General features: G+C 38.4%; 1 protein-coding gene across 3 annotated transcripts in view; it reads left to right on the forward strand.

Annotated features, from left to right (window-relative positions):
- Positions 1 to 15296, forward strand: part of LOC126100304 (RNA-binding protein 26) — a 248156-nt gene extending 232860 nt beyond the window's left edge. For all 3 annotated transcript variants that reach the window (XM_049910913.1, XM_049910914.1, XM_049910912.1), the window contains one exon: positions 12617 to 15296. In XM_049910913.1, the coding sequence (XP_049766870.1) occupies positions 12617 to 12706 (90 nt within the window). In that variant the 3' untranslated portion in view covers positions 12707 to 15296. The remainder of the gene's footprint in view (positions 1 to 12616) is intronic.
- Positions 15297 to 27322: the final 12026 nt, after the last annotated feature.

Consider the following 27322-nt stretch of genomic DNA (forward strand, 5'->3'; position numbering starts at 1 on the left):
ACTCCATACAATTATTTCTATTGGGGGAGAATAAGAAGAGGAAGATGAAACTAAACTAACTAACCTGCTTTTTAAGATAGGAACCATTCTTGGTAGCTGGGCTGTGTGTCTGAACTTCAAACTTGGAATGATCACATACGTTCAGTGGGCTTTGGTTTATTGGTAGAATAGTGGGGAAGTGCAGTCATTTCACAAAGGAGATTGCTTGCAAATCACTTGGATCCGTATGAGATAGGACTAACAGGAGATATTGAATATATACAGAGATGGATCCGGAGGAGATAGGACTAACAGGAGATATTGAATATATACATAGAAGGGCAGGTTTGTTTGACCCATGGGAGGGTCTTATGCTGAAGAAACTGAGCTGGCGGACTCCTGGAGATAAATGTAAACTATCCCAAGAAAGTCTACTAACAAAGTTTCGAGAGACCGGCATTAAATGATGACTCTAGGAACATACTACAACCCTCTATGTGTCACTCACAGGGGGATTGTGATGACAAGATTCGAATAATTACTGCATGTGTAGAGGCATTTAAACAAACATTCTTCCCACGCTCCTTACATGAATGGAATGGGAAGAAACCTTAATAACTGGTACAGTGAGATGTATCCTCTGCCATGCACTTCTTTGGTTTTGCAGAGATGTAGAGGTAACTGTAGAACTTAAATTCCTTCATCAAACTTGTCTTAGGTATCCTTTACTGCTTCCTCTATGTGTAGACTGGATATGTTGGAGGAATCCTGTCTCACTTTTTCCTGAGTCACTGCTTCCCTCCCACATCCTTCAACTCTTAAAACTGCAATCTAGTTCCTGTACAAGTTGTGTATAGCTTTTTATACCCTGTATTTCATCCCTGATACCATCAGAATTCCAAAGAGTATATTCCAGCCAGAGCAAGAAAAGTGTGCTTGCCTTCTATTAACTTATCTTCTGAAATGAATTATGGGGTCAGTATTGCTCCAAATTGTTCTACATTTATGTGGAACCCAAACTGATGTTCCTACGATTGGCTTCTACCAGTCATTGCATAGGTGGTTCAAGTTGTATCTTATTAAACTTACAATTGGATAGATGAAAAATCTAGTCACCAAGCGGCAGCACTTGTCTGGATGTTAGAATCCAGACACCTCCTAAGTCGCTTTCAGTGTGGGTTCAGGAGGTATCGCTCCACCTTTGATAACCTGGCCCTCCTGGAAGCGGCTATACAACAGGCTTTCCTGCGCCAGCATCACCTGTTCGGAATATTTTTTGACATTGAAAAGGCATACGACACTACTTGGAGGCATCTTATCATCAGGCAGCTCCACGAATGGGGTTTTTGTGGATGTCTTCCCAATTTTATTCGATCCTTCCTGTCGCCACGTTATTTTCGGTACCGAGTCGGAGACGTACTGTCTAGTCGCTTTGAACAAGAGAACGGTGTCCCTCAAGGTAGTGTTTTAAGTGTGACGGTCTTTGCTATTGCTATTAACAGTATTACGTCTGTTGTGAAAAGTCCTGTGCAGTGTTCCTTGTTTGTGGACGATTTCTCTGTATTTTGCTCTTCTTCAAGCCTTGCAACGACGACTCGTCAATTGCAACTCGCTCTGCGACGTTTGGATGAATGGGCACAGAAGAGTGGTTTTAAGTTTTCAACTGATAAGTCGGTGTGTGTTCTTTTTAACCATTCTCGTTCCATTTTTGACTTGCCTGAGTTGAGGATGAGGGACACTGTTCTCAATTTTAAAGACACGGTGAAGTTTCTGGGCCTCACTTTTGATTCTAAGCTTACGTGGCTGCCACACATTAAGGAACTGAAAAAACAATCTCTTAAGGCGCTGTCCATTTTAAAATGTCTTAGTCACCACACATGGGGAGCAGACAGGACTTGTCTGCTCCGGTTTTACAGAGCCTTCGTGCGGTCCCGGTTTGATTATGGATGCACGGTGTATGGGTCTGCAAGACCCACTTATTTGAAGCTGTTGGATGTGGTGCACCATGAGGGGATTCGGTTGGCCACTGGCAGGTGAACCGCCACTTCACCTCCGGCGGCGTCTACTAATGGTGCGCCAGGCCTATCAAACATTATCCACACCATACACACCTGCATACCACACTGTTGCTCGGCCTCCACTGGAAAGGCTTTTTCGCAACCGGCAACGAGCAACAAGGCCCTATGGGATTCGTGCAAAGGATTGCCTTTTAGAGATGGGTGTGGCCGGTTTTAATGTTTCACGTCGAGGTTGGAGCAGATATCCACCTTGGCTCCTCCAGAGACCCACACTGATTTTAGATTTGGCAAATTTTAAGAAAGACAGTACATCAGATTTTACTTTCAAATCTTTGTTTTTTAACATTTTAGACAGGCATCATGATTTTACAGTAGTCTACACTGATGGATCCCAACAGGGGGATTTTCTTGGCTGCTCAGTCGTGTTCCCCGACCGTGTCATCAGGTTTCGCCTTCCCCAGGAATACACTGTTTTTTCCGCAGAACTTCACGCGGTCCTGAAGGCATTGGAGCAGATACGGTTTACTCAGGGCAAACACTTCCTAATTTGCTCTGACTCACAGAGCGCATTACAGTCACTGCAGAACCTGTACCCAGCGGAGAAGTTGGAACAGCTGATTTACGACCAACTGTACATCCTCCACCATCCAGCCGTGGTGTTCCTCCTGTCTGTCACCTAGGCGTGACGAAGTGACCCTTACACGTCTTCGCATAGGGCACTGTCCTCTTACGCATGCCTTCTTACTACGGCGAGAGGAACCCCCTCTGTGTGATGCCTGTGGCGTACGAATCACTGTACGTCACATTTTAGTTGAGTGTGATTTATATCGTTTTGCCAGGGCGGAAGTTAATATTAGTGGGGATCTACCCTCGATTTTAGCCGATGACGAGCCGAGTGTCAAGAAAGTTTTAAGGTACTGTGATGTTTCTGGGCTTCAGCCAAAAATTTTAGGTTGGAATTTTTAGTGTGTTGCCGAGTGGCTTACCACTCCTTTTTATTCTTGTAATAGAGGCCAGTTCCAAACATGTGCTATGTGTTTCATTTTAACCCCTTCCCCTCCGTTCTCTTGCAGTTCTCCTCATTATGTGCTGCTTTCCTTTTGCTACTGTTGACGAGCCAACTGCCTCTGTAGACTTTCACCTATAATTTTACTCCTATTTTTGCACTTGCTGCATTTTAGTGACACTCGTCCGTTGTTGTTTCCGTTCGGGCGCTAAAGACTACACTGTTGAGCGCCCATCACACCATATCCATCCATCCAAGCGGCAGCAGAACACACACGTAAAAGACTGTTGCGATTGGCTCTGAAAGCTTGCCAATCACAACAGTCTTGTATGTGTGTGTTCAGCCGCTGCTTAGTGAGTAGATTTTTTACCTATCCAGTTAAGTAATTTTGTCAATAATAGATTGTTTTCATTGTTTTGTTAAACATACAGTTTAATAACAGCCATGCTTGGCAGTAACTGCCCATTCAGTATTGGGATTATTATATTTCTCAAAACTCGAGAAAGGTGTCACCTGTCTTGTGTATCCAGTTGGGATGTTTTTGTCACAGTCAGTCCTCCTGAGGATCTTAATGATTCTGAGGGAATGTTTCCATAAAATTCTCACTTTTCCATAAAATTCTCACTTGTCGTAGACCACATAATGTTACAAATATGTTCCAGCATTTTCACCACTGTTGCAAATGATGTTTGTAATGATGTTGGGGCAATGCAACTTCCATCTTTTGCCTGCTTATTCTGTCTGTTCCAACAAAATTCCAAACACCCAAGCAGAAGTCTCAGTACTTTCTGAAGGTCTTTCCTTTAGGCCTAAACCTAAGTTCAGCCATGCCAAACTTGTAAAGGACATTCTTTCCTTTACTCTTTCCCTACAGTGGAAATATTTGTCACACATCACACTGACAATAGCCAACCAAAACGCCATATCAAATCTTGTTTAAAAGTGTCCAGCCTCCCTCCAACTGTGATTCTCCACTCTTTCCACCCAGTCATCCTTTGGTAACTGTTCAGGAACTCCTCACTTCTAACCTAGTCTCACCTTCCTTTCCAAAAACCCTCCCCGGTGAGTCCATTCTCACTACCGTCGAACAAACAGCTATCCGTATCCTAAAAATCAATCCAGACACTGTCACCATTCTTGCAGGCGAAGGTTCCATCACATGAATCATAGTGACTGTGTGGCTGAGGGTCTCCACCAACTTTCCAACATCTTTGGAGAAAAACATTACAATCACGATCACATCCCAGAAGATCAACATGCTCTCCAGCAACTCCTCAAGCCCTTAGATACATCCCAAAACTGACACCTGAATCAATTTCCCTCCTCACATCAGCCCCATGCACTCTTACCTTTTACCTACTACATAAACCCAAGCCCTCAGGTCTTCCTATTGGTTGTCCTATTGGGGCTGTGTACAATGCTCCCACAGAACAAACCTCTGGCTTTGTTGACCAATCCCTCCAAACTATTGTCCATAACCTTCCATTCTAGATTCAAGACACCACTCACTTCCTTCACCGCCTTTCCACAGTTATCGTCCTGTTACCACCAGACTTCTTATTGGTCACCAAGGATGGGACATCCTTATACTCCAACATCCCCCATGCCCATGGCCTTGGTAGCATGGAACACCACCTTTCCCAACATCCTCCTGATACCAAACCACCACCATCTTTCCTAATCCTCATAGCCAACCACGCCCTGAACCAAATCTATAAACAAACCATGGTACTGCCATGTTTACTTGCATGGCACCATTCTATGCCACTTATTTATGGGCCATCTGGAGAAACCCTTCCTATCCAGTGAATACCTAAAACCCCTTGTTTAGAGCAGCCAGAGATAGCCATTGTGTGTGTGTGTGTGTGTGTGTGTGTGTGTGTGTGTGTGTGTGTGTGTGTGTGTTTTCACCTTTATGATGAGCAGCCAGAGATAGCCATTGTGTGTGTGTGTGTGTGTGTGTGTGTGTGTGTGTGTGTGTTTTCACCTTTATGATGAGCAGCGATCTGTGCTATTGTTGATATTCCAATGTGGACTTTCCATTCGCCAAGAAATTACGCTTTTAACTTTGTCATCACAGTACATATATTTGCTAATGAAATTCATCATAAATAATCCATTACAATTTGAGAATATTAGTGGTGTCCACACATACAACACTAGTGGAGGAAATGGCTTTCATTATCCATTAGTAAAGCTGTCAGTGGCTGTTTATGTGGATTGTGACAACTCAACTCTTAAGCTACTCATAGAGTTGTCCCTTTACACTGAATATTGTTTTTACATGAGCAAATCAGGAGGAAGCTACTTGTTGCAAAACAGAATGTAATGCTAGCATCTTGCATCTGGTTAACTGTACACTTCCACCTCGAGAAAGACAGGTATGAAAATTAATGTGGGAAACATGCACAGTTTGTGGAAGAAGATAAAGGATGTGCACGAGATAGTAGAGTGGCTCCTGAAGTGAACTGGAGTGGTGTATATAGGCTTCCATTTCTCAGCAGCCAGCAGTAGCTAGCATATCGACAGACTGCACTTGGGAGGCTGCCCCAAAGTGTGTGGCCGTGAACTGTCCTGCGGAAGGTACACAACATCTGGCCTGTCTTAACTGCCACTGTGTAATAGCTGTTTTTTTTATTAATTCATTCACAGTTTGGCTGGTTGTTAATGGTACATGTATTTGAGGAGAAGTTAAAAATTCCTGCCTCCTGCTCCATTCAGCCCTGACGTCAACTCAAATTTAATTTGATATGGTTGCTAAAATATAGAAAATGCATAGAAACACAACAGTGCATGTATTTAGTTTTCTTTTTTATGTTTGTTTAAATAATTATTGAAGCAAGTTCTAATAATGTTAAACGAGAGAAGTATGTGTTTAGTAATTCTCTCTTCTACTATAAGCTTAGGGCTGTAAGAGTTCTTTAGCCTGTTGTGACTTTAACATTTACATGGTTTTTATATTTGCCCTAGGCTGACATGCATACATTAACAAACCATTTCATGCTCCCTGTTTTGAGACGTCGGTGCTTTTTAAATGTTCAAATGTGTGTGAAATCTTGTGGGACTTGAGCTTACACACTACTTAACCTAAATTATCGTAAGGACAAACACACACACCCATGCCTGAGGGAGGACTCAAACCTCCGCTGGGATCAGGTGCTTTTTAACTATGACCTATTGGCAACCAAGAAACGATCATGGAAAGGCTATGTTTTTTCAAAGTTACACTACACATTGACTTGCTGCCCGTTACTCGAACACAAGACAAGAAGAGAATAGAAGCTTTCGAAATGTGGTGCTACAGAAGAATGCTGAAGATTAGATGGGTAGGTCACATAACTAATGAGGAGGTATTGAATAGAATTGGGGAGAAGAGGGGTTTGTGACACAACTTGACTAGAAGAAGGGATCGGTTGGTAGGACATGTTCTGAGGCATCAAGGGATCACCAATTTAGTATTGGAGGGCAGAGTGGAGAGTAAAAATCCTAGAGGGAGACCAAGAGATGAATACACTAAGCAGATTCAGGATGATGTAGGTTGCAGTAAGTACTGGGAGATGAAGACGCCAGCACAGGATAGAGTAGCATGGAGAGCTGTATCAAACCAGTCTCAGGACTGAAGACCACAACAACAACCACAAAAAACATGCACAATTGAATATGTGCAGTGCATGAACATTTTTGTTATGTCGGACAAAACAGAAGTAATTTGTTGTTGCAAAGTAATAGGACAGGTACCACTCCAACTGAATATACATTGTAGTAAACAAGACATTTGAATCTTTAAACTCAAAATTACAATTATTTTATTATGTGTTCTTCACTGCAGTATTAATTTTCTTATTTACCAGGAGATGGTAATTATCAAGAACATTGTTTCCTTGTATTAACAATTACAGAATGAACTTGAATGATTCTGAATAAATCAACATCTAAACTTATCATGAAAGTTAACTAGCAGGCACTCCTTCTTTTCATAGATATTCTATTTGTACAATTACACACGAATGACCGACCATACACTTGTCACACAAAAAGACAAAATTTTAACATTTATCATTGGTTTACTGAGTACTAAAATTCATTGTTTATTCATTATAGTTATGTAAGGCAGATTTCACGATTCAGGCAGGTATGAGGGTGGTTTGAAAAGTTCTCAGAATGGAATAGAAAAACATTAATTGCATCATTGAAACTTCTTTTATTTTTCAATGTAGTCTCCTAGATTAATGCACTTGGTCCAAAGATGTTCCATTGCCTTGATCCCATCTCGATAATGAGTTTCCTCCAGGCCTGCAAAATAGTTGTCAACTCCGGCCATCACTTCTTCAATTGAAGTGAATCTTCATCCACCAAGAAAAATTTTCAGTTTTGGGAAGAGATGGAAGTTTGATGGAGTCATATCAGGTGAATATGGCGGGTGTGGCAACAATTCGTACCTCAGTTCGTGTAATTTTGCCATGGTGGTGGCACGTGTGCGAGTGCGCATTGTCTTGATGTAACACGACTTTCTTACTTGCCAAACCTGGCCTTTTTTCGCATATCTTTTATTGCAATTAGTCCAGGAGGTTAGCATAGTATTCTCTAGTAATTGTTTGCCCAGTGTGGAGATAATATACAAACTGAATCCCCTTCGCATCCCACAACACTGATGCCATGACCTTTCCCCCTGAAGGAATTGTCTTTGCTTTCTTTAGTGGTGGGGAATCAGCATGTTTCCACTGCTTAACTGTTGTTTTGTCTCCGGGATATAGTAGTGCACCCAAGTTTCATCTGTGGTCGCAAACCAGTGCAAAAAATCTTGTTCATTTCTTCTAAAACGTGCCAAACATTGTTCCGATGTGTCCATTCTCATGCGTTTTTGATACAGTATCAAGTGTCGCGGCACCTATCTTGCAGATAATTTTTTCATTTCTAATTCTTCAGTTAAAACGTGATATACCCTTTCAGATGACATCTGGCAAGCATGGGCATTTTTACGCACTTCCAATCAGCAATCCTCCATGACCATTTTGTGCACTTTTGCAATGATTTCTGGAGTAATGATACATCTTGGCTGACCATTGTGCAGATCATCGTCTAAGCTCTCCCAACCATATTTAAATTCATATGGTCACTTGGCAACAGTTGAATATGAAGGAGCAGAGTCCCCCAGTGTATTCTGGAATCGGCACGAATGTCCTTTGCTTTCATATCTTTCTTTATGGTGTACTTAATCGCTGCTCGAATCTCAATCCCCCCCCCCCAAAAAAAAAAAAAAAAAAAAAAAAAAAAAAAAAATCTTTACAAATCCCAACCTGGGAACAACAATAGAGCCACATCACCACCAGAGCTCTCTTTCAAGAACACAAACGTGGCACGTGTTTGCAGGCAACAGTCCAATGAATATTACATGAACAACTCCTCGTTGCTAGTGCTGACATCTCGTGGTGATTCCGAGAACTTTTCAAACCACCCTCGCATCTTATCATAGGTAGCATGATACATGACAATCAGGGCACACACACATCAGTTAAATTCTGTACATACTTCCACAAAAAACATGTACTGGTCCACGCATTTTTAGTTACAATGAGAACAGTTATTTGCCTGGAGATGGCTATGCAAAATGCCACATCAGTGAGTATTACATACATGTAGCCTCACACATGGCTGTTCTCCTACTTACTGATTGCCATGGGGCCTTTCAGACCCTTAAATGCAGAACCAATATCCATCCAACTGAAGACACATTATTCTTGATACCATACCGGAATGTGTGCTATCTGATCTCCTTCCTTATTGGCATGCTTTTGCTTCCGTAACATCGAGTGACTTCGTTCCAGCTTTTCGTATTCTGTTGTTACAATTCTACCTGTCAGTCCCATACATCCAGGTTGCCGACTTGTGGCGATAACATATTAGACCTTCTGGTGACAAACAGACCCATACTATTTGAAACAGGTAACGCAGAACAGGGAATCAGCGATCATAAAGTGGTTACGGCATCGATGATTTCAGCCGTAAATAGAAATATTAAAAAGGGTAGGAAGATTTTTCTGTTTAGAAAAAGTAACAAAAAGCAGATTTCAGAGTACCTGATGTCTCAACACAAAAGTTTTGTCTCAAGTACAGATAGTGTTGAGGATCAGTGGACAGAGTTCAAAACCATCGTACATTATGCGTTAGATGAGTATGTGCCAAGCAAGATCGTAAGAGATGGAAAAGAGCCACCGTGGTACAACAACCGAGTTAGAAATCTGCTGCGGAAGCAAAGGGAACTTCACAGCAAACATAAACATAGCCAAAGCCTTGCAGACAAACAAAAATTACGCGAAGCGAAATGTAGTGTGAGGAGGGCTATGTGAGAGGCGTTCAATGAATTCGAAAGTAAAGTTCTATGTACTGACTTGGCAGAAAATCCTAAGAAATTTTGGTCTTATGTCAAAGCGGTAGGTGGATCAAAACAAAATGTCCAGACACTCTGTGACCAAAATGGTACTGAAACAGAGGATGACAGACTAAAGGCCAAAATACTAAATGTCTTTTTCCAAAGTTGTTTCACAGAGGAAGACTGCACTGTAGTTCCTTCTCTAGATTGTCGCACAGATGACAAAATGGTAGATATCGAAATAGACGACAGAGGGATAGAGAAACAATTAAAATCGCTCAAAAGAGGAAAGGCCTCTGGACCTGATGGGATACCAGTTCGATTTTACACAGAGTACGCGAAGGAACTTGCCCCCTTCTTGCAGCGGTGTACCGTAGGTCTCTAGAAGAGCGTAGCGTTGCAAAGGATTGGAAAAGGGCACAGGTCATCCCCGTTTTCAAGAAGGGACGTCGAACAGATGTGCAGAACTATAGACCTATATCTCTAACGTCGATCAGTTGTAGAATTTTGGAACACATATTGTGTTAAAGTATAATGACTTTTCTGGAGACTAGAAATCTACTCTGTAGGAATCCGCATGGGTTTCGAAAAAGACGGTCATGTGAAACCCAGCTCGCGCTATTCGTCCACGAGACTCAGAGGGCCATAGATACGGGTTCACAGGTAGATTCCGTGTTTCTTGACTTCCGCAAGGCGTTCGATACAGTTCCCCACAGTCGTTTAATGAACAAAGTAAGAGTATATGGACTATCAGACCAATTGTGTGATTGGATTGAGGAGTTCCTAGATAACAGGACGCAGCATGTCATTTTCAATGGAGAGAAGTCTTCCGAAGTAAGAGTGATTTCAGGTGTGCCGCAGGGGAGTGTCATAGGACCATTGCTATTCACAATATACATAAATGACCTGGTGGATGACATCGGAAGTTCACTGAGGGTTTTTGCAGATGATGCTGTGGTGTAACGAGAGGTTGTAACAATGGAAAATTGTACTGAAATGCAGGAGGATCTGCAGCGAAGTGACGCATGGTGCAGGGAATGGCAATTGAATCTCAATGTAGACAAGTGTAATGTGCTGCGAATACACAGAAAGATAGATCCTTTATCATTTAGCTACAAAATAGGTCAGCAACTGGAAGCAGTTAATACCATAAATTATCTGGGAGTACGCATTAGGAGTGATTTAAAATGGAATGATCATATAATGTTGATCGTCGGTAAAGCAGATGCCAGACTGAGATTCATTGGAAGAATCCTAAGGAAATGCAATCCAAAAACAAAGGAAGTAGGTTACAGTACGCTTGTTCGCCCACTGCTTGAATACTGGTCAGCAGTGTGGGATCCGTACCAGATAGGGTTGATAGAAGATATAGAGAAGATCCAACGGAGAGCAGCACGCTTCGTTACAGGATCATTTAGTAATCGCGAAACCGTTACAGAGATGATAGATAAACTCCAGTGGAAGACTTTGCAGGAGAGATGCTCAGTAGCTCGGTATGGGCTTTTGTTAAAGTTTCGAGAACATACCTTCACTGAAGAGTCAAGCAGTATATTGCTCCCTCCTACGTATATCTCGCGAAGAGACCATGAGGAAAAAATCGGAGAGATTAGAGCCTACACAGAGGCATACCGACAATCCTTCTTTCCACGAACAATACGAGACTGGAATAGAAGGGAGAACTGATAGAGGTACTCAAGGTACTCTCCGACACACACGGTCAGGTGGCTTGCGGAGTATGGATGTAGATGTAGATGTAGATGCCCACAGCATGCCAAACTGCACACGAACACAATGTGTGGGCCGACACTCGGCCTCTCTCAGCTCTGTTTGGTACTTCTTGAGAGTGTTCAGTGCAGCACGTCATTGAATTTAGCACTGCAGTGTGGCATTTTTCAGTCGATGAGACTTTTTTCAATTCGACAGAATTGTGATATCAGCGATGTTTACCATTCGCAATTCACAGGTCCATTTTCACAAGCCCTTAAAAATAAATGGAAATGACAAAAGAGAAGGATAAGAATTCTCAGGGGCTATTATGTGATATACAGTCCAAATTTGCTAGGGAACAATATTTAAACTCAATGCAGAAAGAAATTGAAGATTTAATTCATAATGAAAGAGCAAAAAATTACAGTAATACAGATGGGATTCATTGTTCTGTACAACACGAAGTACTTTCTGCTAAATTTTCTGGCACTGAGCACGTGATGCAATAGAGCATAAGAATTGTAAATTTTCTGAAGTCGCGCACACTATTCCATTGTCGGTTGCAAAAGTTTTGTCAAAATTGAACAAAGGGTATGGTAACATATATTACTGCAAAGTACTTTGCTTAAGTCAAGGGGCATGTCTGGAATGATGATTCGCTCGGAAACTTTCTATTGTTGGATTTATGAAGGAAATGAAGGCAGGAACAAGAAGTAGAACACCCTGGAATTGATTGTGGATCTTGCATTTTTTAAGTTGACTTTACTCTACATTGCTTACCGTAAGACTTGCAAGATGAGAAAAAAATTCTTTTTGAAGTGGGTGCATTTAAAAAGAACATTGCATTAGAGAAAGGACACATTTTCACAAACACAGTCCAGTTTCCTAAGCTCATTGCCTTTAAAACACGAGTTTTGAAGAATTCATTGTGGCCTTGAAAGAATTATGTAGATAGTTTCTTAAATGTTTGGAAGACACTGCCAATCTTAGCCATTTCAGTTGAAAGCACCCCTGTGCATGTGCAGATGTGACAGATTGATCTGCAGGGTAATTCCCCTTTTAATGACAAATCCTTTTACATTAAAACTTCCAGGACATCTACATTGCTTTCAATTAGTGAATGACCTCTTTAACCAGTACATTACATTTTAAATATGGTATCCACTTCAGATAAAATCTTGTGGCGTCACATAAAAAATACATAGCGCACATAGAAAAGAAAACTGAACACCTTTTGTCGAGCAGTGATCTGTGATGCACAAATTAGGAGCTTGAGATTGTCCTGAATCTTGTGCTTTTCTACCAGGAAATTTGAAATTACTGTCTAAAATAAAGTGTACAGTGCACAGCTTTCAGAAGAAACCAGTTTCATTTTTAATTATCTGGGAAAATGTTGTGATTCAGAGGTTTACTGTGGTATTCCAGTCAGGCGAGTTCGTAATAATCGAGAAAGTGATGCAGCTTTTAGATTATAAAAATAAGTCACTTAAAGTGAATGATGAAACAAATTAAAATTGTCCCTCTCTTATGTTTTAGATTGGTGGTGCCGAACTGAGTGAAGATGTTCTCCTCCAGGATGACGAGGAAGAGGAGGAAGATGGAGAAGATCGAAGCTGGCGGCGATAGCACTGTACTGCACTTCTGTGATACACAATGAAAAGAAATTGGTTTCAGTGCTTTTGTTCTGCCTTGGTGATATATTTGTTCACTGCTTAGGGAGGTGTAACATTAGCTTTCATTGTATAAATTTCTTTGTATTTGGTACAAAGCAGTTCACGTTTAGTCACTTGTATTATCTTTTCCCACCCATTCCTGTATGTGAAATGTAGTATTGTGTATATAACTTCAAGTCTCTTTGTGGGTTTCTCCTCCTTGTCTTTCAGGTACGAGCTTCATTATGTTCTGTCATTGATTTGTGTTAGGTAGACAAGCCAAATTTGGGGTCACTACATACATGACTAGTAATTTATGAAATACAGCTGAATCCCACTAGAAGCAGAGGCTGCCAGCTAGGTCACTTTGCAGATCCTGGCACACTACTGAGGCATACACATACCAGTGTTTAATGTGGCTGATCTAAAAAATTAAAATGACTTTCTGTTGTATACTGTCAGTTATCTGCAATTATAAAAATGATGATGTAGATATGTCCTGAATTTATCACCCTGCGTTCAGTGCGAATTGTACCAACTGTTGTAATTATACAGTTTGAAAAGTAAATTGCAAAGATAAATTTTCTTCTGCCGTTTATCATTGTCAATGTGTTTTAATACAGAGGATGAGCTGACACTACATTTTTGGCTATAATTCCTGTAAATCACAGTAATAACTTTTGGGGAAAACAATTGTTGAAGGAACAGATAAGTGCACTGTGTGTCACAGATGCAACTGAACAGTTGCTGTCATTACCTAATAAACAGAATGATCACCATCCTTTGACAGATATCAATCTGTCTGTGACTGACTATCCACACTTTTTCTCATTCTTTGTTGTTAATGTGTCATTGAAGTTTTGCACGAATAGAAAACTAGCTTCATTGTACCAGCAGCTTATAAAGAGCTTAGATCTTGTAAATTAAGAACTCGTACAGTATTGTTCCATGTGTGGACTAAACATGCTACATGACAAAAGAAGAGTTAATTGAAAGTACTCTGCAAGATCAGTGAATATTTGTGGTTATTTTTATGGAAACAATACTTTCAGGTTAATTTCTGGGGCTTCACCTGCAGTATTCGTGTAATTACGACACCAGTACTTGGTTATTTCTTTTTATGTAATTTGAGAGTAAACTGAAAAATTTCATTTGACTAATGTGCTACGGTTCATTGTTTGGAAAGTAGAACTGTACTTTGAAGAATCCCAAATCTCTGTTTTGACCACAAAGTTCACAAATATCCATTACAGCTTGAGTGGAAACCGAAAGCAACATTTATTATGAAGACAATAGTTCCTCACTGCTTTGCTATACAAGCACTGTCTGTGAGTAAGTACCGATGTAGCATCCTTAGTGTGCCATGTTGTAGTCGTCAGTGAGATTTTAAAGTCTGTAAAGATATTTTGCTGTCTGGAAAATACAAGTGTGTTAACAGCTGTTCCGCACCATTTGAATTCACATCAGTTTTTAATTTGTTGTATTCGGTTTTGAATTGGAAAGTGGTAATTGCATACTGTATAAACTGGCCCTGTCAGTTTAGAGAGTTTATTAAATTTGGAAGCACATGCTCATAGAGTCAGAGATGTGCCTTTCAATAGTGTGTTTGTGTGTAATATTTATCATAATAGCATTACTATATTGTGTGAAAATTTGTGCAAAATGAGAGATATTTTTCATACATTTAATCTGTCAAAACATAGATTGCTGAGAATTTCCTGCTGACCATTCTTCAGTAACATAATTCAATTAATTTAATAGTTTAAATCGTATCTACCATAAAAGATATTTTTAATTGACAATGTTTCTGCCTTGGCGGTGGAGCATATAATTGGGTTAAATGACATTCAGATTCTTAATGTTGTAGCTGCATTTTGACTGTGCCATAGTGCTGGAAATGATGCTTATTCAAATTTCTTATATTACTATGTCATTTTGATTTGTTTTGCCATATTTTGTTGTGCACTTATTTCAGTCATGGTTTATTTTATTTTCCAATGGATTTGCTGGACCTCACAAATCGTTTCTATATGGTATTGTCTATGATAGGGCAAAACTGCTGTGATGTACTTTCCATTAATGTTTGTGATCAGAACAAACAAATACCAAGCAGTTTTACTGTGTAAAGAAAAGAACAAGCGACACTTACTTTATTTCTCTCAAATACACTGTGGTAGTTAATAGAAAGTATTTTGTCCTGGTAGTTCTATCAGTTTACATATATTGTTACTTAATATCATGTGTCTGTACTTCTCGATGTAAATTTTATTGTAATATTTGTGTGTTAATTTCTAATGGGCCAATTTTTATGTAAGAAAAGATGTACTAAAATATATAAAAGTGCTTTGAAAATATGCTCAGTTGAAAAGATTAAAATATGAAAAGAATTAAGATCAAAAAAGAAAAGAAAAGAAAAGAAATAGAAAGAAAGAAACAAAGAGAGAAAAAGAAAGAAAAAGCTTCTTTCAAAGCACAACACTTTTGTACAGAGAATAAGTGAGTGCAGAAAACACGAGATGAAAAAAAAAAAGAACTGCCTCACAAAAAGAAAACAAAAGAAAAGAAAGAGGAAAAAAAAAAGAAAAAAAATCCCAAGAAAGCAAAATTGTCAGTTACACCAACTAAAATTCTTCCATTCATTTAAAGACTTTGTTGATAATTGTTATGTCCAAACTTATAGTAATAGTTAATAAGACTTTTTTTTCCAGGTTTCAAAAAGACTATGATAGAACGCAGCATAGGACTGGAACAAAATTACCACTCCTATGACAGATGGTAAAAAAATCAATAATTTGATTAGTGAATTGTTTATAAGCTTCAAATCTACTAACTCTTGAATTTCAAGTTCTGTCTGGAGAAATTGTGTGCTCCTGTTTGCAAACAAACTGTGTGTTAGTTCAAGGTATGTGAATTTAAGATTTTGTATTTTGTTCATAACTTGCTCCTCTGTCTCCCACTTCATTTGTTACCTAAATGGTGTGTTGAAATATTGTTATCCCGGCTGAGACACAAAGTTGAAATATGCTCACTACTTTTTATTTACTTAAATTTGGCATATTCCGTGACAGTACCTTTTCCGTTAAATGTATACGAGGCGATATTAGCCTTGGCTTCAGTTGTCTAATGGGAGTACGACTCCACAATGCATCGTTGTCGGCTGCAGAAATGACCTAGTTCAATGTGTTTGCCTCATTTTTGGTGCTTCAAATACCATTTCTTCGAATGTAGTTTCTTCTTATAGTTTATATAAAAAAAATAGTAACATAATTCAAAATTATTTATGACGGCGACCTGCACATTCTTCTTCCGTCAACACACACCAAGAGTTAACTGCCGACTGACTATAGTCAAAGACTACTCAAGCGTCAAAGATATTTTACACAACACACAAGCTTCCACTTGTAATCAGTCTCTTTGCTATTCTTCGATACATTTACTAATAGTAATCAATATGCTTTCACTCTCAAAAATATAAGTAAATTAACATATAATAAGGCAAATTATAATAAAAATTATGTCAAAAAATATAAGGAAACATTTACAATTTGGTATCGACAAATCCGGTAGAAAATACCACATCTCCCAGATCCATTACAACTGCTCCCCAGGGTTTTTGTTGTTATGAACATATACAACAAAATCCCGACCACTCTCAGTAATGGATCTGTATTACACAATTAATACATTAATGATGCAGTCTGATAACCTCTTCCAAATTTGGACTCTTTGAATCTGTGGACTTGTTACTGGCTGTTGTTGCAATGATCCTTCCCCATCAATCTCATACACAAAAAAATTCAAGTAAAGAAATTATTTGACATGAAAAATATGCAAGGTATAAAACATACATGAGAAATATTCTAACATACAGCATACAGATTGAAAATAATAGTAAGGTAAAACTCATTTGCTAGAATAAGATATCTACAACCACTTCTTTGGTCACACTGTGCCAACTGGCTCTTGAACATACATAGCGTAGTGCTTTTATATATATATATATATATATATATATATATATATATATATATATATATATATTTTACTTCTGATTTTTTTAATTTTATATTTTTTTACTCATGTTTTTTTTTTCTTTTGTATATTTTTTGCTTATGATTTTCTTTTTAAATTTTTTTACTCATGTTTTTTTAATTTTGTATTTTTTTTTACTTATGATTTTCTTCTTTTAGTACAGCTAAAGATACATCAGTATTATCTAAATTTTTTGCAATTATTTATGTACACTTGCCTTTTTACTACAATATTACTACAAGTCACATTCTTGTGAAGAGTACTTTCGCTCCCCACAACATCAGTATAAACAACAATAAATTGCTCATATATCATGAGGCTTTATCTAAAATTGGTTTTGAAACTTATACCTTTGCATGCATGTCCTCACATGCATGCCTTCACCCACAGGGAAGACTTAGCTTCCAAAAATTAGAAAAATTCAGAAATGCTCACTAGGGAGACCTTTTTTTCTTTTTTTTCTTTTTTTTTTTTTTTGTAAAAAAGTAAAACTAAATCTTTCTCTCATTCTTTGTTACAACAGTGTTTTTTCATCAGTTTCAATTAACATGTGACTTCAAATTATTAATTTATACATGCAAATATACATACTTGGTTGTACAGGTAGTTTTGTTCTAACAAGCATATTCCAGTGGAGGACTTTTGTTTTAGATGATAATAGGTTATTTAAATTTTGAAATTATGATTTCTGTTTATATAGTTTCAAAGAGACAACATTCCTGAGACCAAATAATTTCTTTGACTTAGGATACACCAAACAATAAGCATTAGGGTGTGTATTTTCTATGACTTCAAACGGCCCAATATAGATATCAAAGAATTTTTTAATTTCTGAAGTTAACATTTTTGATTTTTCATGAGATTTGACCAGAACAAGATCCCCAATTTTGAAAGTGGTTAATTTTAGCCTATTGTTATGTCTTTTACTCCTCTTTTCCCCTTGTTTCCTCATAGTTTCCCTGACAATATCTTCTCTCTCTTGCATAGTTAAAGGTGTACATTTAGGAAATTCAATAAGTTCTGATATAAGATTTGGAGGTCTAATATTAAACATAATCTCATACGGTGAAAATCCTGTGGAACTATGTTGTAGGCTATTCATAATATCTTCAAAATTTCGAATGTGCTCAAACTAGGTTGGATGTTTATGCTACAATAGGTGCTACAAAGTCTCCCAATTTCCCTCATATATCTTTCTGCAGGATTGGTGGACGGAGAATAAACAGATATAAGTATATGCTTCAATTTTGATCTTTCAATAAACTTTTTCCAAATTTTAGAGGTGGACTGTGAACCATTATCTGATGATATAGCTTTTGGTTTACCCACCTGTGCGAAATAATCTCTTTCAATTTTTATTATAATTTCATGGCTAGTAGCTTTTTTCACTGGATGTAGTTTAATTAATTTTGAAAATACATCTACCATAACAAATATGTAACAGTGACCACCTTTACTCTTTGGTAACATTCCTTTTCTAAGTTTTTCACAAACTGACTTCAAAATCGAAAAATGTTCCTCCCAATTTTGCCCTGTAACCAAAATGTCATCTACATAAATTATCAGTTTAGACGCAAGTTCTTGCCCCAGTACATGATCCAAAGCTCTTATAAATTCGGGAACAGAAGAATTTAACCCAAATGGCACAACACAATATTGATAACTCTTACCATTGTACAAGAAAGCAGTATATTTCCTAGAATTAACCGAAAGTGGTACCTGATGAAAACCCGAACCAAACTTGACATATATTTTATATCTTTAAATTTATAGAGTAACTCATCAATATTTTCAGGATGGTCTGTCTGTCTGAAAAAAATTTTGTTTAAGTGTCTAGAGTCCAAAACCAATCTTACTCCACCATCTTTTTTCGAAACTACTACTAGAGGATTATTATATGCACTGATACTACTTTCTATTATATTACATCCTTCCATCTTTTTCAGCTCTTTCTCAACAGCAGGTCTTTTTGATATTGCTATACTGTATGGTTTTATGAAAAATGGTTCATGAGGTTTTACCTGAAGCTCACACTGATAACCCTTTACCCTACCAGGTATGTCACAGAAAACATCACTGTATTCCCACAGCAGATTTTCTAACTGTTGTTTTTGCTCCCCAGATAAATTTTGTGTTTCTGAAATTTTCAAATTTACTAAATTCCCAAATTCAACTTCATCAGTATCAAATCTATGAGTTTCAATATTCTCCAATCTATTTTCTTTTAGTAAATTGATACTGTCAAAATTTCCATTACTCTGATCACCAAGTGTGTTCACAAAATTTGTCTGAATGTATTCCCTTTCACTAGTTTCTATCAAAAGTTTTCTTCCAACCCAATCAAATGCTGTATTTACTTTTACTATCCAATTCATACCCAAAAGAAAATCCTCATTAAATTCCTGAATTACAAAACATCCATGTGTGAACAACTTGCCTTCAATTGAAAATGTCACTAAAGCCTGGCTTTTTACCAATTTACTGCTCTTCCCAGTAGCACCTTTTATCTTTACCCCAACAACTGGCATTTCAACAAAATCTTTCCCCACTTTCAATTTCTTGTTTAACCTTTCAGATATTCCCGAGATCTCACTTCCTGTATCAATTAAACATTTACCAATCCATGACCCAATTTGAACTTTTATATAAGGACTGCAAAACTGATCACTTTTGTCAGAACCTGTACCCTCATGTAATAAATCACTTTCAATTTCCCCAAACCTATACTTATCAGAATCATATGGTATATCATTACATGTATTATTTGTCACAGTTATAAAATTTGCACAAGATACAAAATTGTCATTAGTACTCTCTATTTTCTCAAATAGCCAAGAATTTTCATCCAAATCACATTGTATACTATTGAAGTACTTATCCTTCAGCTTTTCAAAAATAAAATATCTCATCTTTTTCCACCAACAGGACACACAGTTTCACATACATTAATAAGCATCTTTCTAAAGTTCTTGTCAAAAGAAATAGTTTCACTGTTCAGCCATATATTCATAAGAAATGTGTGTGTGTCATTAGTATCTGTAAAAGTTTCACTTAGGCTGGAAGTTATACATGTGTCGTCATTATTTGTGTAGTCAGATTCTTTACCAACAACATCAAAATTCACACTTTCACATACACCCAGTTTGTGAGCCTTATTCATCCTGGTAACATCCCTGGGAATTTCTATAATAATCTCACTATTTAACCCATTTTCAACCACGTGTATACCCAACTCCCTATTTAAACTAATGAAACACCTTTCTTCAACATCATCATCAATACCATTACTATCATAATCAACTTTATCATCAACATCATTATCATTATACATATTCAGGTCATACACATTCAAATTATCCCCCAAAATATAATTTCCCCTTTCTAAAGTTACCAGATCCCTTTCACCAATATTTTCATTCTCACAGCATGCATTCTCTCTTTCATTCACACACGTCTCTGAACTACTACAAATTACATCATCTGACAAACTGTTGTTCTTTTCTACCCAAGTGTAAAACTCTGTCAAATTAAATGAATCACAATTACTTTTATCTACTGTATGTTCTTGTGTACTGAAAATTTTATCTTTATCAATATCATCATTATTTTCCTCTTGAAATTTCTTCAATAAGTAACAACTAATAACCTCATGTGATAGCTTAGGTTTGGAACTGTCATGTTTGGGTTTATGATAGTCACATCCATTGGTCCTTTCATCATTCTCACCTTCTGCCTCAACCTTGCGGACCTTCAAAGGGGCGTCTACTCGCTTTTTATTTCCTGAATTACAACTTGTTCCTGCTTGAACTGCTGATTGTGGTTCTGCCAATGTCTCTGATCAACATTTCTGTTCCCATTCCTATGCCAAACATTACCTGATTGTTGGTACTTTCTATTGTACTGATCTCTATCAAAATTTCTGTGATTTTGATCCCTAAAGTGTACTCTATTTTGTTGATTATTTCCGTGAAAATGTTGTTCTTGTTCTGGATAAAATTTATGGTCCTTCTTTTGAAAATTGTTGTATCCCCCTGAATTTTGACTGACACCATGATAATTGTTTTGTTCCCTTTTTTGAAAGTTATCATTTCCCCAATTTTGACCATTACCTTTCTGAGTAAACCCACTGTGTGTTCTTGTTGTTACCCTATCCAACTTTTCAATATAATTGAGAAACTGCTCAACATTACTATCAGGACAATGAACTAAACTCAGCTGCATTGCTGATGGCAATCTTCTCTTTAAGGTATCAGTTTTGATAAATTTTTCCAGAAATTTTGATTCAAATTCTGAAAAGGTCATCCCCACAGTTACAATCTGGTTTGCCCAAGTCAAAGCTTCCCCTTCAAGGATTTTTTCACAAATTTAATTTTCATATCATCTGGTGAGTGAGGTAAAAAACAATCCTTACAATACTGTATAAAATCAACGGGATGTAAGGGTCCATCTACCGAAAAGTGCTTCACTGGAATATTAGATACAAGATTGCATGTGTTGACATTGTGATTTTTGCTTTGAAATTCAATGTCAGAACTTTCAGTTTTTTCGCTAAGTTCTCTGACAGATTTTTGTTTTCTAAATCATTGCACTCTACTTTTTTTTCTAGAGTAACCAAACAATTGTCAGTTTCTTGTTGTTCATTTTTTACTAAAACTTTTGTATTCACATCCAAATTTTTAATTTCCCCTTTTATCTCATTAAAATCAATTAAATTTCTTTCCCTATCTGCCAGTAACTCATTTTTTACAGTATTAATTTCATCGCTCAATTTAGCATCAATTTCATTTACTTTTGCTTCCACATATTCAATTTTTTCCTCAACACTGCCAACTCTCTTCGAAAGATCACCCACTTGGGTATAGACTGCTTGGACTTGCAACAAAATGTTATCAGTTGTTTCATCCCAGTAAGTCTTATTGTCATCAACTGATTGTTTAATTTCTTTTGTGAAATTTACAAGAAAACTTTTTAAATCAAATTGATCGGTTCTTTCTGTTTCATTTGACCTGTCCTGATTTTCGAAGTCTATTAAATTACTACTTTCTACTTTAGGCACAATACTCTCGAAAATCTCATAAGTCATTGTGAAGAAAAAAATTTATACACAACAATACAAAACAAGATAAAAAGATTGTTTTAACAAAATACGAGGGTTTCGTGACTTATCTGGAACACTCTTCTACTGTTGCAAATCCACGTTTTCCAACCATGTGATTGTTGACCAAAATTCTTGAAATTACTTCTTCTGTCGAAAATTATTTTTTTGCCGAAACATTTCTTCTCCAAAACTTTTACTTCCCGATGAACACAAATACTGTAACACACATTCTGAAAAAACTGGTATTAACACACAGAAATTTTCTTCCTCGTAGCACTGTTGAAGATCTCGTGAACACAATATCCTGGCAACAGTCCCCAGTTGAAATATGCTATCCCGGCTGAGCCCCCAGTTGAAATATTGTTATCCCGGCTGAGACACAAAGTTGAAATATGCTCACTACTTTTTATTTACTTAAATTTGGCATATTCCGTGACAGGACCTTTTCCGTTAAATGTATACAAGGCAATATTAGTCTTGGCTTCAGTTGTCTAATGGGAGTATGATTCCACAATGCATCTTTGTCGGCTGCAGAAATGACCTGGTTCAATGTGTTTGCCTCATTTTTGGTGCTTCAAATACCATTTCTTCGAATGTAGTTTCTTCTTATAGTTTATATAAAAAAATAGTAACATAATTCAAAATTATTTATGACGGCGACCTGCACATTCTTCTTCCGTCAACACACACCAAGAGTTAACTGCCGACTGACTATAGTCAAAGACGACTCAAGCGTCAAAGATTTTACACAACACACAAGCTTCCACTTGTAATCAGTCTCTTTGCTATTCTTCAATACATTTACTAATAGTAATCAATATGCTTTCACTCTCAAAAATATAAGTAAATTAACATATAATAAGGCAAATTATAATAAAAATTATGTCAAAAAATATAAGAAAACATTTACAATTTGGTATCGACAAATCCGGTAGAAAATACCACATCTCCCAGATCCATTACAACTGCTCCCCAGGGTTTTTGTTGTTATGAACATATACAACAAAATCCCGACCACTCTCAGTAATGGATCCATTACAGTGTGATCAGTTCTCTGAACAGTATATTAACTTCACGTGTGTAGTTTTCGTACATTGTGATATAATAGAGGTGATGCTACGAGGGTTGTACCAAAAGTAATGCCTCTTATTTTTTTGTGGTGACTTCGGATGTCTGTGCCAGATATCATTGGTGTAATGTAATGCTTGAACCTTCTTGTTTCATTTGCAAGTGGTTCCGTTGTTCTGTGGTAGTTAGTGCCAGCAGAGGAGTGTTCCAGAATGGAGACTGATATTCACACGCATGTAAAACAGCGAAGTGTGATTGGATTCCTCACTGCTGAAGAAATTGCGCTGATTGAAATCCATCAAAGTTTGCTAAAGGTGTATGGAGAATATACAATAAAAATGAGCAATATGAGGCAATGGGTATGGCATTTTCAAGTTGGTGAAAACAGTGTGCGTGACAAGCCATGGCCCGGCCGACATTGCGCACCTGTCGTCCCTCGCATTGAAGAGCATCTTGATTAACTCGTCCACATTGATTGGCGGATAATGACCAGAGACTTACGTGCAAAGCTGAATGTCGGCTTTAATGCCTGGAAACTATGTTGGAACATCTCGGTTATCGCAAAATCTGTGTGAGATGGGTCCTGTGGATGCTTACAGAACGACAAAAAACTCATTGCATCGTCACTGGAGATGAGATGTGGTGTCACCACTACAAGCCTGAAACCAAAAGACAGTCCATGGAATGGTGACACGTGATTTCTCTGTCAAAGAAGAAATTCAAGACACAGCCATCTTCAGGCAAAGTGATGTTCACAGTCCTCTTGGATAGCCAGGAAGTGATTCTTTTGGATGTCCTGGAGCCTTGAGAAACTTGTCAATTCAGTACGCTACAAGACGACACTGACTAAGCTGAAAGCCCGAATATCCAAAGTAAAGCCAGAGAAGAAGACCAACATTCACCTGCAACATGATAACTCCAGACCCCACACCAGTTTTGCCACCATGCAACTCGTTACATAATTTGGCTGGACTGTCTTACATGACTGTCGTAGTCTCAATGTAGTGCCTTCGGATTTCAATCTCTTTAGGACTTTGAAATATTAACTACATGGTGAACATTTTCAAGACTCAGATGCTGTTGTCAAAGCTGTAAGGAAGAGGTTAGCATCTGCTGGTTCCGTTCTGCTTCATCATTGGTAAAAGTGCATATTGAATGGTGGTGACTTTGTGGAAAAATGACAGTCTGTAGCTGAACTATTGCTCTATTTAGATGTTCTGGTGTGATTTATGTATCTCCTGTAGTTTCCATGAATAAAAATAGGAGGCCTTACTTTTGGAATAACCTTCATTCATCCAAGCACCTGATAATCCGTTATAACAATGGAAACAGAAGAATTTCGGCCCTTTTTGACCAACACTTCCAACAAATTGCCCAAAATCTAGCCTCCCTCCCATGTCAAAGACATCAGTCTCTTCCTTCACTGAATCTCCATCATCCCCAACCCTTTACCTCCTGGGTACCTACTCAACTGGTATTGATGCCACTTCCCTGTACACTAACATCCTTCATTTCCATGGTCTTAGCACTACTGAACACTACCTTTCCTAATGTCCTTTAGACTTCAAAACCAGTATGTATGTCATTTGTCAACACCTTGCTAACTCTATCCAAACATACAACTACCTCTCCTTTGAAGGGAAGGTATACAAACAAGTCTGCGGCACAGCTGTTGCCACCCACATGACACCCTCGTATGCCAGTCTGTTTATACATCACTGTAGAAAACCTTCCTTGCCTCGCAAACACCTGGTCTCATCTGGTTCAGGTTCATTGATGATATCTTCATGATCTGGACTCGGGACCAAGACACCTTATCCTCATTCCTTCGCAAGATCAACACATCCTCTCCCATCTGCTTCACTTGGTCCTCCTCAACCCATCGTGCCACCTTCCTGGACATTGACTACCTCCTCTCTGATGGTTCCATCGACACCTCTGTTCACACTAAAACAACCATCAGTACCTGTATTTTGACAGCTACCATGCTTCCACACAAAAAAATCCCTGCCATACAGCCTGGCTGACAGGGGACAGCTTATCTGCAGTGACAAGAACTCCCTTGCCCAGTATGTTGAAGATCTCACTAAGGCACACAGATCTAGTCAGCAAACAGATTTCCCGTGACACACACACACACACACACACACACACACACACACACACACACACACACACCAAATCCTCCCATCACCCACAAGAACCAGCTACAAAGGAGTGCCCCCTTTAGCATCTGACACTACCTCAGGCTGGAACAACTGAACCACATCCTTAGTCAGGTCTTTGATAATCTATCATTATGCCCTGAAATGAGGGATGCTCTACACACAGTCCTTCCCACCCATCATAAAGTGGTGTCCTGACACCCACCCAACCTCCACAATATCCTAGTTCATCACTATGCCATTCCCAACCCCCAGCCGCTTGTCACAAGGATCGTACCCCAGCAGAAGACCCAGATGCAAGACCTGCCCAGTCAGTTCACCCATTACTTCCTGTTCCAGTCCTGTCACAGGCTTATCCTACCCCATCAGAAGCCTCGTCTCTTGTAAAAGCAGCCATGTTGTATACTAACTCTGCTGCTGTTATTGTGCATCTTTTTATATTGGTATGAGTACCAACCAGATGTCCAGCGGGATCAACAGCCACTGCCCAACCGTGGTTAAGAGCAAAGTATACCACCCTATGGCACAACATGCAGCTGAACATAACATCCTTGATTTCAATGGCTGCTTCACAACCATGGGCCATCTCGATCCTCCCCTCCATCATCCAGTTTTCAGAACTGTGCAGGTGGGAATTACCTTTACAACCCATTCTCCCCACTCCTGAAATCATCCATGTCCTGTCACCTCACCTTTTTCACGTGTTGCCTCACTCTCATTATTTGTTGCTCTCTGTCCAATGTACCTGTCCATCTTTTCCCCTTCCCTTAACCTCTCCTTTTCATCCCCCTCCCCATACTCCACGGCCTCCTGATGCTGTGCCTTGCAGTCTTCTCATGTTGCCATCCACTTCCTGCATGCTCTGACAGGCAGCATGCCCCCCCCCCCCCCCACACACACACACACACACTAGTACCCTGCTAACCCTCCCCTTTCCCCACCCCACCCCAGACATCGTGATGCATTATGATCTAAGCTGCCGGACATAGCGGCCATGTGTACTTGGTTGTTTGGTTGTGTGAATGTACTTATGTGTTTGTTTTCTTTTCTGGAAAAGGCTTTACGGAACAGTCTTCTCATTGTGGCTACCTGCAACTCAGTGTTTCTTGTTTTTGGTGACCAACAATACATTCTTTCCTGATAGTCCATTCTTAAACAGAAGTAAGTATGCTGTTCACTTTAGGGTTGATAATTCAGAAAAGTAATGGGTTAATAAGATGTATAAGCAGTGAACTGTAGACACAGGGAATACAAAACATTTCAGAATACAAGGGTCTGTTTTCTGATTTTGTTGTAGTCTTGAACATCAGTCTCGGTGTTATACTTTTGTCTGTGCTAATGGCATACCCTATTGCTTCTCTCTTCTCTTCCTCTTTGAGTGAGATGCTGCAGTGGCTGAGGAACTGGGCTAGCTTTCGGGATGGCTGTGATTGGAATCCCTGACAAGCCTTCCTGCTTTAAGTCACCCATCTTTTCCCAATTGCAGCATGAACTCCATCTCAAATGACCTCGTCATCAACAGGACGGTAAACTGTAATCCTTTTTCTTTCTCGTCTGGTAATTTTCTTACCCGTTCTGCCTGTTTTCTCTTGATTATCAGTTAATGCAAAACATAATCCTTTTCCACCCATGGTGATCTTAGGTAGCTGAATCACTAAAATTGTTTTGTATACAATTTTTAAGAAATCCAATCTTCTATCTTGCATTGCATTATTAACCAGCAGAATTTTGTACCCAGTTCTCGGGTTCCATTGCTCACATTAAGTTCCTCCTTTACAATATTTTCTCATTTTCCACTGTGATTACGAATGGCTTATCCTTCCAACTGCAGTCTGTTTCTTCCTCATTTCTACAACTTTTGCTGTCTTTTTCAGTTCCAATGCAACATGTTCAGTTTAAGAGAAGTGCACTGTAGATCATTTTTTTCTTTACAGTGGTAAAATTTTACTCTTGAGTATTTTATTACATATTTGTGACCACTGTAGTTGATCAAGGTTAACTTTTGCTGTTCCTTGTTAAAAATAATGAAACTGATTTTACAGATGTATATGTAGATATTTTAATTATGCTCTTTCATACAATGTGAGAAATTTAATTTTTAGGAAATTATGTTTCCAGAATTTATCTTTCACTCTGTTGTGGAGTTTTCACAGTTTATGAAACTTCCTGGCAGATTAAACTGTGTGTCAGACTGGACCTTTAATCCAGAGCATAGCCATTCACAGGC

This window comes from Schistocerca cancellata, chromosome 9 (assembly GCF_023864275.1).
Source record: "Schistocerca cancellata isolate TAMUIC-IGC-003103 chromosome 9, iqSchCanc2.1, whole genome shotgun sequence".
Taxonomy (NCBI): domain Eukaryota; kingdom Metazoa; phylum Arthropoda; class Insecta; order Orthoptera; family Acrididae; genus Schistocerca; species Schistocerca cancellata.